The sequence below is a fragment of the Monomorium pharaonis genome, chromosome 8 (assembly GCF_013373865.1).
Source record: "Monomorium pharaonis isolate MP-MQ-018 chromosome 8, ASM1337386v2, whole genome shotgun sequence".
NCBI classification, from domain to species: Eukaryota; Metazoa; Arthropoda; class Insecta; order Hymenoptera; family Formicidae; genus Monomorium; species Monomorium pharaonis.
Window position 1 is genome coordinate 19038638 of NC_050474.1, and position 17676 is coordinate 19056313.

At 38.6% G+C, this 17676-nt stretch overlaps 2 protein-coding genes and 1 long non-coding RNA gene across 8 annotated transcripts in view; 2 read left to right on the plus strand and 1 right to left on the minus strand.

Annotated features, from left to right (window-relative positions):
• Nucleotides 1-17676, minus strand: part of LOC118646898 — a 260967-nt gene that overhangs the window by 4481 nt on the left and 238810 nt on the right. For 2 of the 5 annotated variants that reach the window (XM_036290806.1, XM_036290805.1), the window contains exon 1: nucleotides 1542-1843. The exons of the other annotated variants lie outside the window; for them this stretch is intronic. In XM_036290806.1, coding sequence (XP_036146699.1) covers nucleotides 1542-1820 — 279 coding nt within the window. In that variant the 5' untranslated portion in view covers nucleotides 1821-1843. Of the gene's footprint in view, nucleotides 1-1541; nucleotides 1844-17676 lie in introns of those variants that run through there. 5 annotated transcript variants of the gene reach the window in all.
• LOC105835336 (mucin-5AC) lies at nucleotides 1763-16345 on the plus strand. 2 transcript variants are annotated; one of them, XM_036290800.1, is made up of 9 exons: nucleotides 1768-1896; nucleotides 4607-4639; nucleotides 6616-6681; nucleotides 8033-8262; nucleotides 9585-9843; nucleotides 10535-10916; nucleotides 11043-11246; nucleotides 11819-11925; nucleotides 14284-15446. In XM_036290800.1, exons 1-9 carry the CDS (start codon nucleotides 1819-1821, stop codon nucleotides 15382-15384), a joined length of 2460 nt encoding a protein of 819 aa, XP_036146693.1. In that variant the 5' UTR covers nucleotides 1768-1818; the 3' UTR covers nucleotides 15385-15446. The 2 variants fall into 2 exon arrangements, with proteins under 2 accessions (XP_012533947.1, XP_036146693.1); XM_012678493.3 differs by lacking the exon at nucleotides 11819-11925 and having other exon boundaries at nucleotides 1763-1896; nucleotides 14284-16345.
• On the plus strand, nucleotides 11255-11785 carry LOC118646900. The gene is made up of 2 exons (XR_004964298.1): nucleotides 11255-11518; nucleotides 11591-11785. It is a non-coding gene; the product is annotated as an uncharacterized LOC118646900 (long non-coding RNA).

Sequence of the window (17676 nt, forward strand, 5' to 3'; positions counted from 1 at the left end):
GGAAAATTTTGCTATCAAAGAAATATGTGCAACAAAAGAGCATAAATTTTATTACCTAAGGTAAACGCTAATTATTCAGATAGTTATATTGATAAATAAAATATTAATATATTTTACTAGTTATAAACATATATTTTCAAAATATTTAAATTAATATAATTTATGAAAACTTTTATAAATTACTTAAATTTATATAAAATTTTTAATAGTTTAAGTTATAGCTATCAAAGCCTTTTAATAATAAAAACTTCACACAAAATAGAATTTCATTTAAAAACTTTAATATCGGTAAACTAAGTAATATAAAAATAATTAAGTAATTAATTAAACTATATATACAAGTAACTGTTAAACTTTTCAATTACAAAAAATACAATTTTCTTACAAAATTGTTTAATGAAAGGAATTATTAATTATCGACCAAGTTCATACGAGGCGCCATACATCATTATTGACACGCGCGTATAATCGTCCAATAGCAGCGCGAGCGGGCAGGACTGCCAATGTTACCGCCTAGAAGAAACTAATCTAGAGATTCGTCCCACGGACCAGGGAATTTAAAGGCGGTGAGATGAGTCATGATGGAGGAGGGGGAGAGTTTATTTGCAGCTGAACTTTCTCCGTACTCTTTTTTTCCTCTCCTTTTTCCCTCCAATGTTTAATTATATATCCGTCCGTGTCGTTTTCGAGTGTAAAAAGTGCGACGTGACGAGGAAAACGGATCACAAAACGGAAAAAGGGAGAAAGGGACAACAAGAGAGGATCCAAATGACGGAGTCGAAGTCGGAACAAGTCGAACCGAATCTCACTTCACTTGGCGCGAAAACCCACCGACGATGCCGACCTCCCCGCCGATCGGCAAAGGGCGCCGCGCGCGCGTACGTAGGTAGGTGGTGTGGAGGGGTGAGCGGGACTGCGGGGAGCAGCGCACAGGGCGAGAGCGAGGAGGGCACGCGCGCGCGATCAACTTCGGCTCGGCTCGGTACGACCGTGCGCATTCGGTGCACTCGAGCGAGGACCAGCGTAGCGCGCCGATGGCAGAGGCGTAAGACGCTCTCGTCGCCGCCGCCGCCGCCGCCGCCGCCGACGACGAGAGACAGAGAGAGACATAGACTGGGACTCTTTTTTTGGTGCGCGCGACTCTCGGTACACCGAACCCGCGACAACTCGGGGAAAGTGTGAAGAAGAAGAATACAATCGGGCAAGAAGTAAGTGCGTGCGTGCGTGCGTGCGTGTATCGCGCTGCGTTGCGATAAATTCGCACTTCGTCGAAAGGAGGAAGAGCGAGACACGAGAGACGACGAGGGAGGACAAGGGCAGAGACTAGAGCGAGAGAAGAAACGGTGAGGAAGAGAGAGACGCACGCTCTCGGTGGCGCGTTTGCACACATAACCGCGGACGGAAAGAAACAGCCGAAGTTTGGAGCGGCCGGACGGACGGACGGTCGGGCGGACGGACGGACGGACAAACACACGTACGAAGAGACAAGAAGTGACGTGACGTGACGTTACGTTACGTTACATTACATTACGTTACGTTACATTAGGAACGCGTCGTCGCCACCATTGTCGTCGCTCGTCGGAGGACTCGCAGTCCGCGACTTCTTCGAGAGGAGCGTTGGCCAGTCGCACCCGCCGTTCGCTCCCGCCTCCCGCCGACGCGGATCGGGGGGTTGCCGCCTCCACCGCCGCCACCGCCACCGCCACCGCCGCCGCCGCCGCCGCCGCCGCCGCCGCCGCCGCCGTTGCCGTCGTTGCCGCCAGGGCTGTCGCCGAGGACGGAGCACTACGTGCCGCTGACCACCTGCCACCGGAAAGCATGGAAATATCCAAGAGTCTGTTCGCAGAGATCCTCGCCGTGCAACAGAAACTGCATAGCGCGATACTCGAGCATCAGGTGAGAGAGAGAGAACGAGAGCCTGAAAGAAAGAGAGAGACAGAGAGATAGACAGAGAGAAAGAGAGAGAGAGAGAGAAAGATTGCGATGCTGCGAGTGTGCGATAGCGATCGAGGAACGGGCCGCAGGAGGTTGAGAGGGGGAGGAAGACAAGAGCCTCCTCCTTCACCTCCTCCTCGCGACACATTTATCCTTGGCGATCGAAAGCTTTTATTTTTTTTCCCCCCGTGCGCGCGAGGGGCACGCGAGTGTGACGATCCCCTCGTAGTCGTAAAGTCCTCTTCGAGTCGATGCGATAGATCGAGAGCGCTCGAGACCGAACTCGAACTCGATAGATCCGCCAACGGCGTCTTTCGCGGATGTAACTTGAGCGCGCAAGCGCGTACGCGCGAGGCCCCTCGCTTTCGGGATCGGAGCGGAGAAGTTTTGCGATCGCGAAAGGGCGAAGGGCAGCGCGCGAACGTCGAAAGTTACATTTACAACTATTTACAACCATTTACTCCCGTCTCTCCCCCCTCCTCCGCCCAGCGCTTTGTTTTTCCTCTCCCTCCTTCTCTCTCTTTTTCTCTCTTTCCTCCTTTCTCTCTCGTTCGCTCTTATTACACGCCTCGTCGCAACCCGAGAAATTCGCCGCGCGCGCGCGCGCGGCCGGTGGGGGGAGGGGGGGATCGAGTTACCAGCAGCGTCTTCGCGAGCGATTTATCTCGGCGGCCGGGAACTTGTTGATCATTGATCGCGCGGCGGGCGAGGGAGCGCCCGCCACAATCGCGATATAGATTCCAAAGACGTCTCTCCACCATCTTTTACAATGTATCGATATTTACCGCCGTGTTAGATTCCTTTGTGCCGAGCGCCCGCGATAGTGACCCGCGCGGCGGCACGCGCGCGCGAGAGCGAAAGGATTCCCTCTCCCTTTCCCCTCTCGCTTACCCTCTCTCGCGTTAATTTCGCGCTTGCCGAGAGAAGTCCCGAAAGTTCGCGCGAATCTAATCTACGGGCGCCGTCCACTCGATTCGCGCGGCGACGCTATCCACACCGCGGACAATCGATACTCTCCGAATTATCCGGCCGCGCGCTTTCCCCTGCCCCCTCCATCTTTTTCTTGTTTTTTTTTTGCGCGCGCGAGACCCGAGAAGGATGCCGCCCGCGCGACGCAGCCGCGCGCACGTTCGGCAAACTTTGGCATCAGTTTTCCCCGGCTTAACGACCCTTCGGGCTCATTCCCGTGATTCTGCGGATTCAGGAAGAGGGACGAAATCGTCGCGATCAGCGGTCATTAATGACGTAGATCTCTTCCTACCGCCGCCGATATTTTCGATCCCTTTACCTTCAGAGAACTGGAAAAAGATAAAAAGGCCTGTTCTTTGTCGCTGAACTGCTGCACTGGTGCAGTAAGTTAGAGTAAGACAAATTTTTTTTTCTCATTCTAACTTATTGCACTAGTGCAGCAGTACAGGAATAAAAAACAAATGTTCTCTCCTCTGTTTTTTGTTTTAGAGTGAGACAAATATATATTTTTCTCATTCTAACTTATTGCACCAGTGCAGCTACCAAGAACGAACCTAAAGGGTAGGACGAACCGAGAGTTTAATCTACATCATAGAAATTGACGCGAGAGGAATTGTTCTTGTAAGTTTATCCACGCTGCAATTGTTCTATCTTCGCCGGACGCGATTTACGTAACGCAAAGTTCGCATATCTCGCGCTGGTGGGGGAGACAGGTGTACGAGTCGATACTTGCGCACCGGGAAAGCTTCCCCGTCGTCGTCGAGTCCACGCTTGATTTACTTTTACCGCGAGACCACGAGACAAGGTCGTTCTCTCCTCTACTTTTGCGCGATACGCCAGTTCCGCGAGTTTTTACCGCCGAACGAATTGCTCTACTTCGACAATCGTGCCGCGATAAAAAAAAAAAAAGAAAATGGAATCCATTTCCCTGCGCGTCAGAAGAGAAACAGAGTTGCTGGCGGAGCAACTCTTCCCATTTCCTCGGTGAAATTGTTTTTACAACTACTTTTAGTCACAGAATGGCTTTTCTTTTAAAATGCAATATAATTAAGAATTATGTGTATGACTATTATTATATATAATTATGCAGCAAAAAATATAATATGCATTCTTGTATATAATTAAAAATAATATCAATGTAACGAATGTTAATGATATTTAAACTATAAGGATCGCTTTTGAAAACACGAAGAGAAAATTATAAATGTACATAATTAAGAAAGTCGTACTATAAATGAGAATTTACGTTAATTGTGGGTGTAACTTAGAATCACATTAATTAAAAGAATGTGCATTGTACATTTTACGTGATAATTCACATGCAAACGCAAGTTACCTCCTTATGCTTAAATCGTGATTAACCTGCTTCCTGAAACGGCGAAGAAACTTAAATGCGAATCGCAACGGAAATTAACGAGATGTTAAATGCGAGATTCTAATTTGCATCTTTATTAATTAATGGAGGCAAAGGGAGAAAGAGAGAGAGAGAGAGAGAGAGGGAGAGTATAATTGCGTAATGGCGCATCGTGCTCCAGTTAGTCGTACATTGTGACATACTTCTAAATTATTTCTCGCTCGGTCTTGCTCCCCGATAATAACAAATATAGAACTTATTATTTTTTTATAATAATATTTAATAAATATACGTGTCTTATTGTTTTTTTGTTGTTGATACTGATACAATTTTTTCGTTATATTGCAGACAAGCGTGGAAAAGCTGAAGAATGATCCAAATGTAAGTATCGTTAAATTTATTGCTCGATATACGATTATACATTGTCATTTAATGACGTTAATCGTATGATACTGGCACTCAGCGACTTTGCAACTGCTATAAAATTTTTTCTTAATATGATTAGTTTTTACTCTTAATTTCTATCGAATCAAAAGTAAAAACTAATCATATTAAAGAATCTTACAACGCAGTTAGAAGTTTTTTCTGTTGAACGCAGCTCATGTATTTTTTCTTACAAAGTATAAAGGTTGCTTTTTTTATGTATAAGATGATAATTCCAATTATGGATCGTTGAAGGTTAAAATGATTTTCATAGATTTGTGTAAATTTAACACTCAAACCTCTAAAAGAATTTAATATTAATATAATTATAACTTTAAAGAAATATTATGTTTAATAATATGATTGTAAATTTAAGAAAAATATTCAAAAATGTATAAATCGTAATTATGAGTACATAATTAAATTTACCTTAATATATATGCTTTTAATGTAGAAAAAATGATCGGTATTAGCACATCACCTTTTTGTTTGTTTTTTTAAATATTTTTTTAACAAAAGTTAAAAATAAAACTTTGAAAACAAATGTTAACTAAAAAGTGTCTTAGTGTTAGATGCATATCTCAGATGTATATAATCATTTTTATTGTTTTATATTTTGTAATAATTAATGTTTTTGCAGTCAAGAATAAACATCTGAGAAATTGAACAAAATTGGCCAAGAGGCTTTTCCTTTTCTTTACGTTTAATATGAAATATTTGTATATAATATTTACATGTATGGGAAGATTCCTGGAAGCCTTTCACTTTGATGTAAAACATTTTTTGTCGATTATTCAAATACCTTGGGCTGTTCCTCAAGATACAACATGTAATATGACTCTACATAAAAGTTAGATTTTTCAGTATTCGATTTTATATAAGCCATGAATGTATAATAAATCACGGGTTTTTTTTCTTTAATTATTTAATTGTAAACAGATCATGTTTTGATTATTAATACAGTGTAATGTTTAGTTTCTAAGAAATAAGAAGGTTTGGGTAATTTATTCCAGTAAAGCGACCTTCCTCTATGTTATTGCATGTATTGTACTAAATACAGTCTACTAAGAGTATCATAATTTCAGGAAATTATTAAAGAGGTATGTGGAGAGTTTATTAGAAAGCTCATTAGAAAGAGAGTTTATTAGAAAAGTTACTTTCCGCTTCTCTTTCTAAACGACAGCTATGATTGAAAAATGGATTTCATATTATAATTAAAAAATATTAAAGAATGTAAAAAAATTGTAATTTTCTTAATATATGTAGGTATATAAAATATTTACTTTCGCTCAAGTTTTATTCACAGTTAGAACTCGATCCATAATTGAGTCTATAATCTTATTAAATATCTAACATATTTATGAAATGTATAAATATGCGCGCCGTGCAGAATTTCTGCACAGCGGATTTGCAATTTGACACGATTTATCTGGAAATTACAACAGGCTTCAGGAAACAGTCAATAGAGAAACTTTGAAGGAGTTTGTGTGCAATTCTTCTGGAACCTCGTAAGCCACGCTGCGCGCAACAAACTTTGACCAGACACTTCGTCTCTCGCGGCAATTAGTAGTAATAGATGATATTTATTGAGGAAACTTTTTCGTTATACATATTTAAAAGCCGAATTATTAAATCAATTATAATTCGAGCTAAAGAAAAAAAAGTCCTTGATATATAACTTTGTTACGTAAAATGTTGACTTCTCGTTAGCGATTCCAAATCAATTTTAACTTTTTATGATTGAATCATATCATCTATTTGCTTTCGTTTCGCATTACGCGAATGCGTATAAACATATTAATATTACACAATTATCCCGCGTAATATTCCAGAAGGACTTCGATACACGCAAATCATCCTAATTTAGACCGATTACGTGTTTCCAGTTACGATATGTTCGACTATGATATAAAATTGCTTTTGTCTTGTTACAGAACCAAAGCATTCTCGGCCAGATAAAGAAAATTCAGGTGCACATCGTAACTTTGGGAAAATGCCAGGTAAGCGCGGACAATTGACTTTTTGTGTCGCATGCACATAGTTGATTCGCGATGGCATCTATACATCGTCGTTTCTTCTCAAGTTACGAGGCCCTGCAATTTCATGATCAATCTCTCGGTAGATCGATCCTGCGATTTTGAGTATGAAAATGCAACTAAAGTTAAACGCGTTTGCGACGATTAAGAATGATTGCGCTTTGAAGACCGACAATTCCTTTTCTTCGTATGCATAGATATATGTATTAGCTATAAAATCCCAGAAAGATTCCGTGTAAGTTACATTATCGATCAGGGCTATTATTGATCCGAGGTGTTGGCAACTGCATAGCAAAAACTTTGGCATGCCTTGTCTAACTTTTACAAAGTACGACTCTTTATCGTGCCGCGGTATCATTCGCGTGTGGTGCCGACTGCAAAACGACTAAACATATTGATCATTTTTTTATATAAAAATTGGGTTGTTACGGCGAGTTACGGATACCCCTAATGGACAAGATGCGCGTGAATGAAATTTGTTGGCTTCATTATTCCAAGATCAAGTGCGAAATGTGTTTGTCACTCCTCTCGTAGCTCTGTGCCCGCTCGTTCCTTTCCAATACAACGCTCTCGTTCCTTCGACGACGTTGATAACAGGCGAGATAAATAGCCATAGGATGTAATGGACGGAGGATAGACGAGGGATGATACGCAGAGGCTGCGAGAGTGGGAAAGCGCGCGACGCGACCGCGCGCGGGGTATGGGGGTGCGAGCGGACCATGGAGGGAGGCGACAATTCAGAAAGAAGAAGCGAGAGCGACTTGGGAGCGAAGGAGAAGAGAAGCCGGGAGGCAGAGACGGAGCGGTTCAAAATCAATAAAATGTCCTGCGAAAACGTTTTCGGCTCTCTTTACAAAATCTCCGTCTTCTTTCATTCGTTCGCGCCTCCTCGCTCGACTCTCTTCGTCCCGCTCTTCTCGCTTATGCACTCTCCAAACCATTTTTTTTCAACGGTTTGTCGGTTTCTCGTTTACTTCGAAAGTGCCGGAAACTTTCCAGAGCTTTGCGAAAGTTAACTTTTGAATATATATACAGGATAAACGCGTATTCTGGCTTCATGATTTTAATCGAAATTATGCATTAATATTCTATCTCGCTGCAGTATTTGTTGTCTCTGTTTATTTTACGTTTATAAATAATTTACAGAATTATAATGATTGTCCAAATTGTCGTACACGTGCGCTTTGCTAAAACGTACTGAAGCTAATGCGCTTAGTTACGTCGAAAGTCGTTTCTAAAGATTCCTTTTAGAAATCAGCACTATTAAATAACACTACGATGTATATTCTATATATATCTCTGGTTGTTAACACAGAATCAGATCGTGCAGCGGCTGCGCAAAGAGGTAGAGTCCAAGGCAGACAACGCGAACGGATCGAAAATTTCTATCCCGTCTCTCCTCGGCCTGAACAACAACAATCACATTACGAACAATAATGAAACGAAGCATGAAGCGGCCACCAATGGTTTCGAGACGAAGGAGGACTACGAAGAAGTTGTTAGGAATGGCGATGTTCATGGTTCACAAGATAACGATTGTGCGAAGTAAGCTTGTGTACGGTAAAGAAACAGTAAATTGGTTAAAGAAGTTCTCCAGCTTAGAAAAGTGGAGGGGAGTCATGGAAGTTTTGACCATTGCCATCTTCTGATAGTAGTAATGGAGAAATTATTACTTTCTACATATATATAAAATAAAACTAAAACTTCTTGTCGCCAGTAATAAAGAATAAGAAAATGCTTCTTGTCGATACAACTGGCCAAATCTTTCCAAAATGTTGCACGTTTTGCTTAGATTTCAGATTCTTATCGAAAAAACAATTTAGGGAGTTCGAAAAAAATCGATGTGGAAATACTAAATGTGCTTGCGAAATATAAATTTAAAATTTATAAAAGAATGTATAGAATACAAATTAGTTAAGCTATTGTCACATTTAAACATTGTAATTTATTATACATACGCCAAACAAAGACATGTTAAAATATGTATTAAAAAACACAGCAATGATATAAAAAAAATACGACAGTAATTATTCTGTAATCAGTAAACATAGAGTAACTAATAATCATAATTTCAATTAGTCTAAACTTAACATTTTACATGTTGAGAGTAACAGAAGAAAAAAAAGATTGCAGAAATGTTCTTTATAAGAAATATAAGAATACTATTTACTTACAGAAGGACATAGAAAATCTCAATATTATTAACAATAAAATCATGACATATATCTAATTGTTGATCTCTGGTTTCTTCTGTTCCTCTTTTTATATACTTTAGTCACAAAGTGACCGCCGGCTTTTCTGTAACGACTTAAGAATTTCAGCGACTTTGTACAGTCTGATTCTTATTTCAACACTTTTACAAAGATTTTCTCGATTATTTGGACAACTGAAAACACGTAAGTCTTGATACTTGACTAAATGTGCTTACAAACAAAAACAAAATAATAGCTTAACTAACTTGTATTTTATACACCTCTTTATATATTTTAAATCTGTATTTTGTGCACGGACTTATGGATTAGTCCGTGCACAAAATACATATTCTACTAAGATAGTGTTTCCACATCAATTTTTCTCAAATCTCCGAGATTGTTTTCTCATTTGACAAGGATCTGAAATCTAGATCGAAACATTGTGCAACAATTTTAAACAAGGGTTGGCCAGTTGTGTCGACAATAAGCATTTTCTTATATATATATATTTAATATATATTAATTATAAACTTATTCTCAAAATTTGATTAAATTCTTGTATTCTATGAAAAGATACTAGAGTACTTAGCTAATTTTATTTAAATAACTAATATACTGAAATTTATTGTAATTATAAAGGTTTTGGAATATTTTCAATGGAAAGTTTCTTTATAGGCTACGTCCTAGCTCAGTGGAAACTGTCTCTGGCGAAGATGAAGATATCGTTGAGGTGTCGTTGGATGAGAATTCTGATGACAAACAAGAAGTCCAAAAGGAAGAGGACATCGAATCGCCTGAAAAATACGACTACCTGTATCGCCTCGGGCTTATTACCAAGTCCAAATGCATAGAGCTACAGAACAGAAGAGTAGAAAGAAAACGTCGTAGCACAGCGAATCCGCAATTCGTGTACTCCTTGTTCGAGCAACCATCCGTAAGTATAGATCAACGTTTTTGTACGTATTCTTACATGAAATATAGAGTTCCTGAAATGCACGGACTTATCTTTTATCCTCTTATATTCTTTCAATCAACCTCTTATAAAACTGAAGCATACATGGGATGAGGTTCGAGATTTATGTTGCACCTGAAACTTGCTAACACTGTTTGATATGAAGAGTGAATCACGAACCGGACTAAGTCAATCCTTATAAATTTTTTTTGTTTAAATAAAATTCACAAATAAAATTGCTCCATCACATTTTCGAGCTATTGTAACTCAAAAGTGAAATACCATTTTTTACGATTTTAAGTTCAATTTTCTAAAAAATGTGATATACAATTTCGTTTGCGGATTTGTTTTCAGCAACAAAAAATTTTTAGAAATTGACAAATTCTATAGAAAAGTTTCAATTTGTCAAACAATGCTATTAGTCAACTGCTCTTAAATGAAGCCATATATTATTCTTTTACATATAGATACTTGTTTTGGACGATAGATTAGCATGGCCTTTGCAGAAATATTACACACAAAGATAAATTAAATCATCTACATATACTATTAAAAAAGTAAATTTAAGATACTTTAAACAAAAATAAGTTTCTTTTCGATAATTTGTATTATTGACTTATTTAACAACTGATATTCTAATATCTAATATTAAAATCTAATGTATATATTTTAGAAGCGAAAGAGGTACTCGTATTTACAATCTGGAAATGCACCTCACACCCGACAGACCACCGCACGTATCAACGGCCCGTCGCCACCACCTAGCAAAACTCAGTCAACCAAATCTACCTCGCCACCAGCGCAAACGATAACGAAGTCGTTGATCCCAGTCCAAAAATCCACTACCAGACCAAATATCCTCAGAAACGCGGACAGCAAAGTCTTCGTCAATAAAAATAAAACGGAAGACAATCAAATGCAATTGTCCATACCTAGTGCCAAATCTGTTCAGTCGATGAATAACAAAGCTGTTCACATACCTGGATTGCCGTCTAGCTTGACCATTGAAAGGATTGGAAGTGACTCTATCGTGTGCATCTGTTGTGAAAATCCAGGTAAAAATATGGCATTAATTTTAGAAACATCATTAGTTTTTTTACACTTTTATTGAAAAAGTCTGTGCGAATATAAACATGCATACATATTTAATGTATATGCGCACACACTTTGTTATTTCGTAGGTTCGTTAACAACATGCAAGAATTGCTCAAGTAACTATCACATTTCGTGTCACATCCGATCATCGCCGCCATCCAGAATTTGTCCAAAATGTACACTAGCAATGGATGAAGAAGAAGATACCGAAAAAGATGAAGTAGGAGAGATCAAGGAAGAGATGGAAGACGACAACAAATTGCTACGTTACAAAAAGGACGAAAAATTCGGTAAATCGTCCTCGGTTTCTTGAAAGAAAAAAAATTCTTTAATAGCACTAAGCGTGTGATTGACAAAAAAGTTCTTGCTCCTACAACTTTAGTTATGAAAAGGTTCGCGGTAGACTTATCTCATTTTGCGGCAGCACAAGTCGAACGGGAATTATCGATTTTTTGATTATAAAGGAAAACCGGCAATTTTTTTGCTGCCTTTTTAGAGGATTGTAGAGTTAACGACAAGATGCATATCGTGAACTTGGTCGAGATAAAATCAAGAAAGACCGGTAAATCGGCGCAAAGCACATTATTTTAAATAAAATATAGGAATTTGTATAACATGAGTCCATAACTTCTAGATTTAACATACAACGAGGTATCGCAGCGTTACCGCAGACTTAATTGAGCATAAGCACGCACGCACTGAATAAACGAGAGAGGCAACCTGCCGGAAGAAGTGTCCGCGTGTGAGACCGGCTTCTCGATTACGGCCGAAGAATTTGCAATTAAGAAGAACTTTTTGGTCGATCGTCCACGATAGGGCACACAAAAAACAACCTGTGTATTGAACGCAAAATATCTTGCAGAGGAAAAAGAGAGAGAAAGATATGAGCTGCGCGAGCGAAACTCGGATCTGAGATTGCAGGTTTACGAGTTGGAAAAACGCTCACAACTACTCGGCCAGTCACTCCAGGTTCGTCCTGTTGGCCCGTATAGAGACAAATTATAAAGTTTATTTTTGTTTGGAATGCTCTTCAGTTCGAACGATTATGTAAATTATAAACAATTTTGTCTTTTTGTTTTTTTCATTCAAAAAACCTGCAAGATCTCTGCGTTTTCGTTTTTTTTTTCTTGTGATATGTTTTATGAAGACGAGTCGATTCTGTTGTCTAAAATATTTTTATAAATATGAAAAACGATCTATTATATTCAATATGTGATATATATATATATATATATCACATAGTAAAAAAACATCGATATATATATATATATATATATATCGATGTTTTTTTACTATTTTATAATATATTTTTTATTTAAATGCATTAATTAAGAATCGATCAGTCTTATATATTTTTATTTATCGATAATTCTTTCCATTCATGAGCCAGCTTCATTTCTTTAAACATTTATTTCCTTCGCACGATCTATAGATGTAATTTGATCATTGCATAAATAAGAATATAAAATTCCTGATTATTCAAATTTAATTTTCTTTTTTGTTATTAGTATCAATGACGATAGAAATCTTATATGATATCTAGATTTATTTCCCGATCACGTTAAAATATATTTAAAAATCATTCTAATTACACACATACACATGCATGCACGCATACATTATTGTATAAAATGTTAGAGATTTCTAAAATTTTACAAAACTTGCAAAACGTTCCTTGGATATTAAAAAAATTTCTCGAGTCTCTAAGAATCTCTATTTTATCTATCGATTTTCTTTATTTTGTAATACTAGCAATACATTTGAAAAATTTATCACAATAATTGAAACTGTAAGGTACTTCATATATATCTAAAGCCCATATCAGACTGCGTACTGCGAAGGACGACCTGATCGCTGACTACGATTTTGGACCAATAGTAATGACGCGTCAACTGACTGGATCAGCCAACTGGCGTTTAGATTGGAATTTAAATGCAAATCTGTGTAGTCGAGTCAACCTTCACAGTTAATAGTTAAACGGGCTTAATAATTTTTTAAATATCTTTATTGATAGTTTTTTAACATCTTTTATTTAATAATAATACAACAGTTTTCTAAATATTTATTTTACATCTTGATATTTATCTTGCCGAAAAAATATTTATAAGGAAAGAAAAATCGATATATTACTTAGGTTGGGCCTACAATAGGTGTAGTAAGTTTTAAGCCATAAGGAATTGACCAATCACAGTTGAATGTGATAAAAATAATCGAATATAATTAGTTAATTTCTTACGAGTTAAGGATTACTATACTTATTGTAGACCTGGCCTAAGTCTCTTCGTAACTGTAACATACTAACGTTACGTGATATAATGAAAAATATGTGTAATATATACCTTGCATAGAGTACGTTTCACGTATATTTTAAGTTTTATTGTGTCATGTGAATTAACAATCTTTATAAATTAACGAGGATTTGTAAAGACTTGCGTATTTTTTTCCAAACTAATGATCTGTTCTTTTTTGTTGTACTTCTTACACAGTTTACATGAAGAAAGAAAGAGTGAGTTTAATTGTAAGAGGTACAGTTAAAAAGAACAGACTATGGATTGTATGCAAACTAGAAATACACTATTGGCTATTTCGAATGTTAGAAACATTTAGATTTCTAATAATCTACTAGCTTGCATGATGCATGTATCATAGATTTAAGAACTGCATAACACTAAAAATTTTAGATTTCTTTTGTCGCGAATTTTTGGCAAACAATTTTAGTAACTTTTTATATGTAACGCGATAAAGGTTGCTATAATTGTAAGCTATTTTGGATAAAAACATATGCAAATGTCCATCTACAATTTTTATTAATTATTTTTTTAGACTCAAAGAAATCTTATTTTAAAATTAAAATCATTCTACCAAGTTAAATTTTAGATTTCAAGCAAATACCGAGGAAAACGTATAAAGTATAATTTCGATAATTTAATGTGAAATATATATATTTAATATTAAAGAGTATTCTATAAAGATAAGAATTATCTCATATTTAATGTATACTTTGTAGATTTACATATGTTCTTTAGATTTCTCGAAAATGTCTTACATTTAAAGATATTACCATGCTACATTATTATTTTGGAAATTCCAAGTTTTACAAATTACAATGTTAATAGAATACGAATATTTAATGTTTTATCGCATTTAGTTTTTATATGCGTGAAAACTACGTACTAGATGACTTTCTTTTTGTCACAATTCTCTATTTATAAAATCAAAAATAAAATTGGAGAGGACATTTGCATATATTTATTTGTAACAAAAGTTCACGCTACATCTAAAGTCCTCGACAAAATATCTAAAATATTTATGTCTTTTTTGCAATAGCTACAACAGCGAACGCGTCAGGATTTACTGGCAAAGCAAGAGAAAACTCAGAGATCTATAAAGCGCCTAGTGGACTTTATAAAATTGATCCAGCTCAGAAAAAACACATCTTCTCCACCGTCTTCGGCATCAATCAGCTGCCTGCCTCAACCTTCCTCATCCCGATCACCGCGAACAATGTCTCCGCCTCAAACGTCAGTCAGTCAGAGGACAAGCTCGCCTCGGTCTTCGATACCGAATACCGACAAAACATCATACATCGCAACCATCACATCGTCAGTCACCACTCACGGCCGAACATCACCTACATCCAAGAAGAGGTGTCCCACTCCTATCAATTGCCAAGTACCACCAGTATCCAGCCAGAAAAACATCAATCATATTTCATTATCAAAAAAATCACCGAATCAATTGGAAGGTCCAATCAGTCTCCTAGCAGTGAAACCGAAGACGAATACCGCTCCACAACCAACATTTTCAACCACCAATTGCCGACCAGTAGTTGCAGCGCTACCATTCAATCCGGTCTCCATCCCGTCATCACCTATTCCCTGTTCCACGATCGTAACAACCGTAAGAAACAAACCAATCGTGCAGTCTCACTCCAACCAATATCAAAATTGTCAAATTCTCTTTACTCCATCTCGAACGACTATCAGCTGGACCGAGCAACCTTCAATGGCAAGAAGCCCTGGGCCAAACTCACACGCGGCAAGCTCTGTATCAATCAATCAACCAGACCAACAGAAATCTTATTGTCTTCTTGCGACGACGTCGAAAATAACGGCAACGAACAGCAACGGCCAAGATCAACCGGATCAGCAGAAGAAGCAGCTGCAGCGAATCTCGATGGTTATAGCAAACACCGATCAAGAAACTTCATCCACTCACTGTTCCCAGGCCATAACAAGTCCAATACCATCACCAGTTGTGCACGCGAGTCACGAGGCGTCCGCGCAAACGACCGAGACTGTCCGCTCTTGCGACAACAGCTCTGTCGTGAGGAACACGAACTGGAATTGCGCGAGCAGCCAGAAGGCAAGCCAACAGCAGCAGTCCAGCTCCAGCGGCACGCTCTCACGCGATTCTTCGAGCACGTGAAATTGGAAGAAGCGCATATATCAGCGCCACTTAGAACAAAGCTAGCACACAAGGATGAGGTCGACGATGACGATGATGACGAGGTTGCCCGGGAGGACGAGCAGTACGATGACGGTCGTACCGTTGCTGAAGCTCCACTGTTGACAGCGTGCGATGTGGATGACGATCGCATGGTCATTCGCGTTCCTTGGCTAACCGACGACTCGGAAAATGCTTGCGACGGCGACAATATCGCGAGCAAAGCACCCGTTCGTCGTGTTTCGGATGCAGCCTCGACGCAATCTGGCAATTACATCGGTTACGAGCTCGTTCGCGTTGATTCACGATCATCGGCGGAGACTCGACGACATTCGGCAGAGCGCGAGGATGATCAATCGATGACAACGACAACGACGGCGACAGCGGCAGCACTGCGCATCGCACAAAGCAATCTTTCGGAGCTCCGTAACGAGGTCTCAGTTCCTGACGATAAGGCTGATACCGAGAAACAAGACTTACCCAGTGGTGGGCGATTGAGAAGCAGAAGCAATAGCAGTAGCAGTAGTAGCAGTGGCCACAGCGATACTCCAGAGCAAGCGATGAACGTGAACGATCTTACGAACGATTTTAACATGCTGACTAAGATGGGTCTCGTTTCTCCGGAAGAAAGGGACGAGGAGTTAGAGCAAGTCGGTGACGAATCGGCGAGTGAGGCTGACGCCGCCACTGGTTAGACATAGTTAGATTAATTATGCGTTGACATTAAGGCTCCTGATTTTACGCTGAATTACGAGCACGATTCAGCACTGAGGAATCATGGGAACGATTTTCTTGCACTATACAGAATAAATTAATTTTTTTTCATCTGTTGCGTACCTCACGTATAGTGTGTATTGGTAAAAACACTTTGAAAACTCTTTTGTTTCTAACAAAACATAAATACGCGAACAATGGAATCAGTATGTTCTATATTTAGCGAAAATGGATCTTTCGATACGAAGTTGATAAAAATTTATTTAATAATTGAAATGATTAAAAAGATATATATATATATATATATATATATATATATATATATATATATATATTACTAATTTATATTTGTCGAATGAGCAATGAATGGCACAAGAAGATAAGATAAATGTATATTGCAAGAGAAAAACAAGAGCTTTGTCGATTGTGCTCATCGTTACTCCTAATCGCGCTCAGAAACCCACAGGCAAATTGTCATAGCAATTATATCAGTATACGATTGCGTTGTATTCTAAGATATATTTTAACAATTAACAGCAACATCCCGTGAAACTTTTTATGCTAAGCGTCAGCACGATATTATGCCGCATCTACCGATGTATCGCAGCCTACGACGCGGAGGATAAAGACGTTGCTACGATCTTGTTAATCATTTTACTTTACGAATTATTGTTTTAAGACTCGTCCAATGATTTCACTCGGTCGAATTAGAATAGATTATTTGAGATCAGGTACGCTTCCTTTCGTAAAGTTAATTTTCCTCATTTTTCATATATATGTACGATTGTTGAAACTTTTTCCGAAGAAAGAATCACGTTATTTCTTTCGTAACGGAATTTATATCCAATATATGTACACGCAGAAGAGTGCGTCTAAAAAATCGCGGAACACAATCGAAAGAGGAGATCGCACAGTTTCATTCGATGTTTGTAAACGTTAAGATGATTTGATTTCTCTCGGTTCAACAATTTTGTCTATTCGAGTTGTTAGGCTCTTGAAGGGAAACTGAACAGTAGCTAAGAACGCAGTGATACGATTCTTCACGAATGGAAATCAAGAGCGATCTGATGACAAATCTAAGCCAAGTTGGACGAATTTTCCAAGTCGATTCTCCCGGAAACGGGACCTCGTTTTATTCTACGTGCCCGACTTTCTTCCGAGAGATCCCTCATTTGGTTGTGCGCCACGTTCTTCGAGGGAACCTCTTATATCCCTCCGCGATAAGATAAATCGAGCACATATCCGAGACGTCGCGCGAATATCTTGTCCCGAGAGAGAAGAGGACACGGGAGGAAGCCTAACTATTATTACGTAAATCAAGTCATATTACCATACTGCCTTAATAGTAAAGTAAAAAAAAGTGGTACTCTCTTTTTAAAAAACCGGCAGTCGGCGGAAAGCTGATCATTCAGCCCGGTGAAACGGCGGATCGCAACACGATGCGATCGCAATTTAACGCTGTTGGCAATCTAGATAACGAGAGCAATCACAGTGGAATAATACGATTAATCAAATTCTCGTTACCATAATCGAAAGCGTTTAGATATTAAGGACTATCGT

Bases quoted from the DNA above. Each gene is read 5' to 3' on its own strand.
- LOC105835336 (XM_012678493.3), top strand. From the start codon at position 1,819: ATGGAAATATCCAAGAGTCTGTTCGCAGAGATCCTCGCCGTGCAACAG. The intron at 1,897-4,606 runs GTGAGAGAGAGA...GTTATATTGCAG, and splicing joins GCGCGATACTCGAGCATCAG to ACAAGCGTGGAAAAGCTGAA. The intron at 9,844-10,534 runs GTAAGTATAGAT...TATATATTTTAG, and splicing joins CCTTGTTCGAGCAACCATCC to AAGCGAAAGAGGTACTCGTA.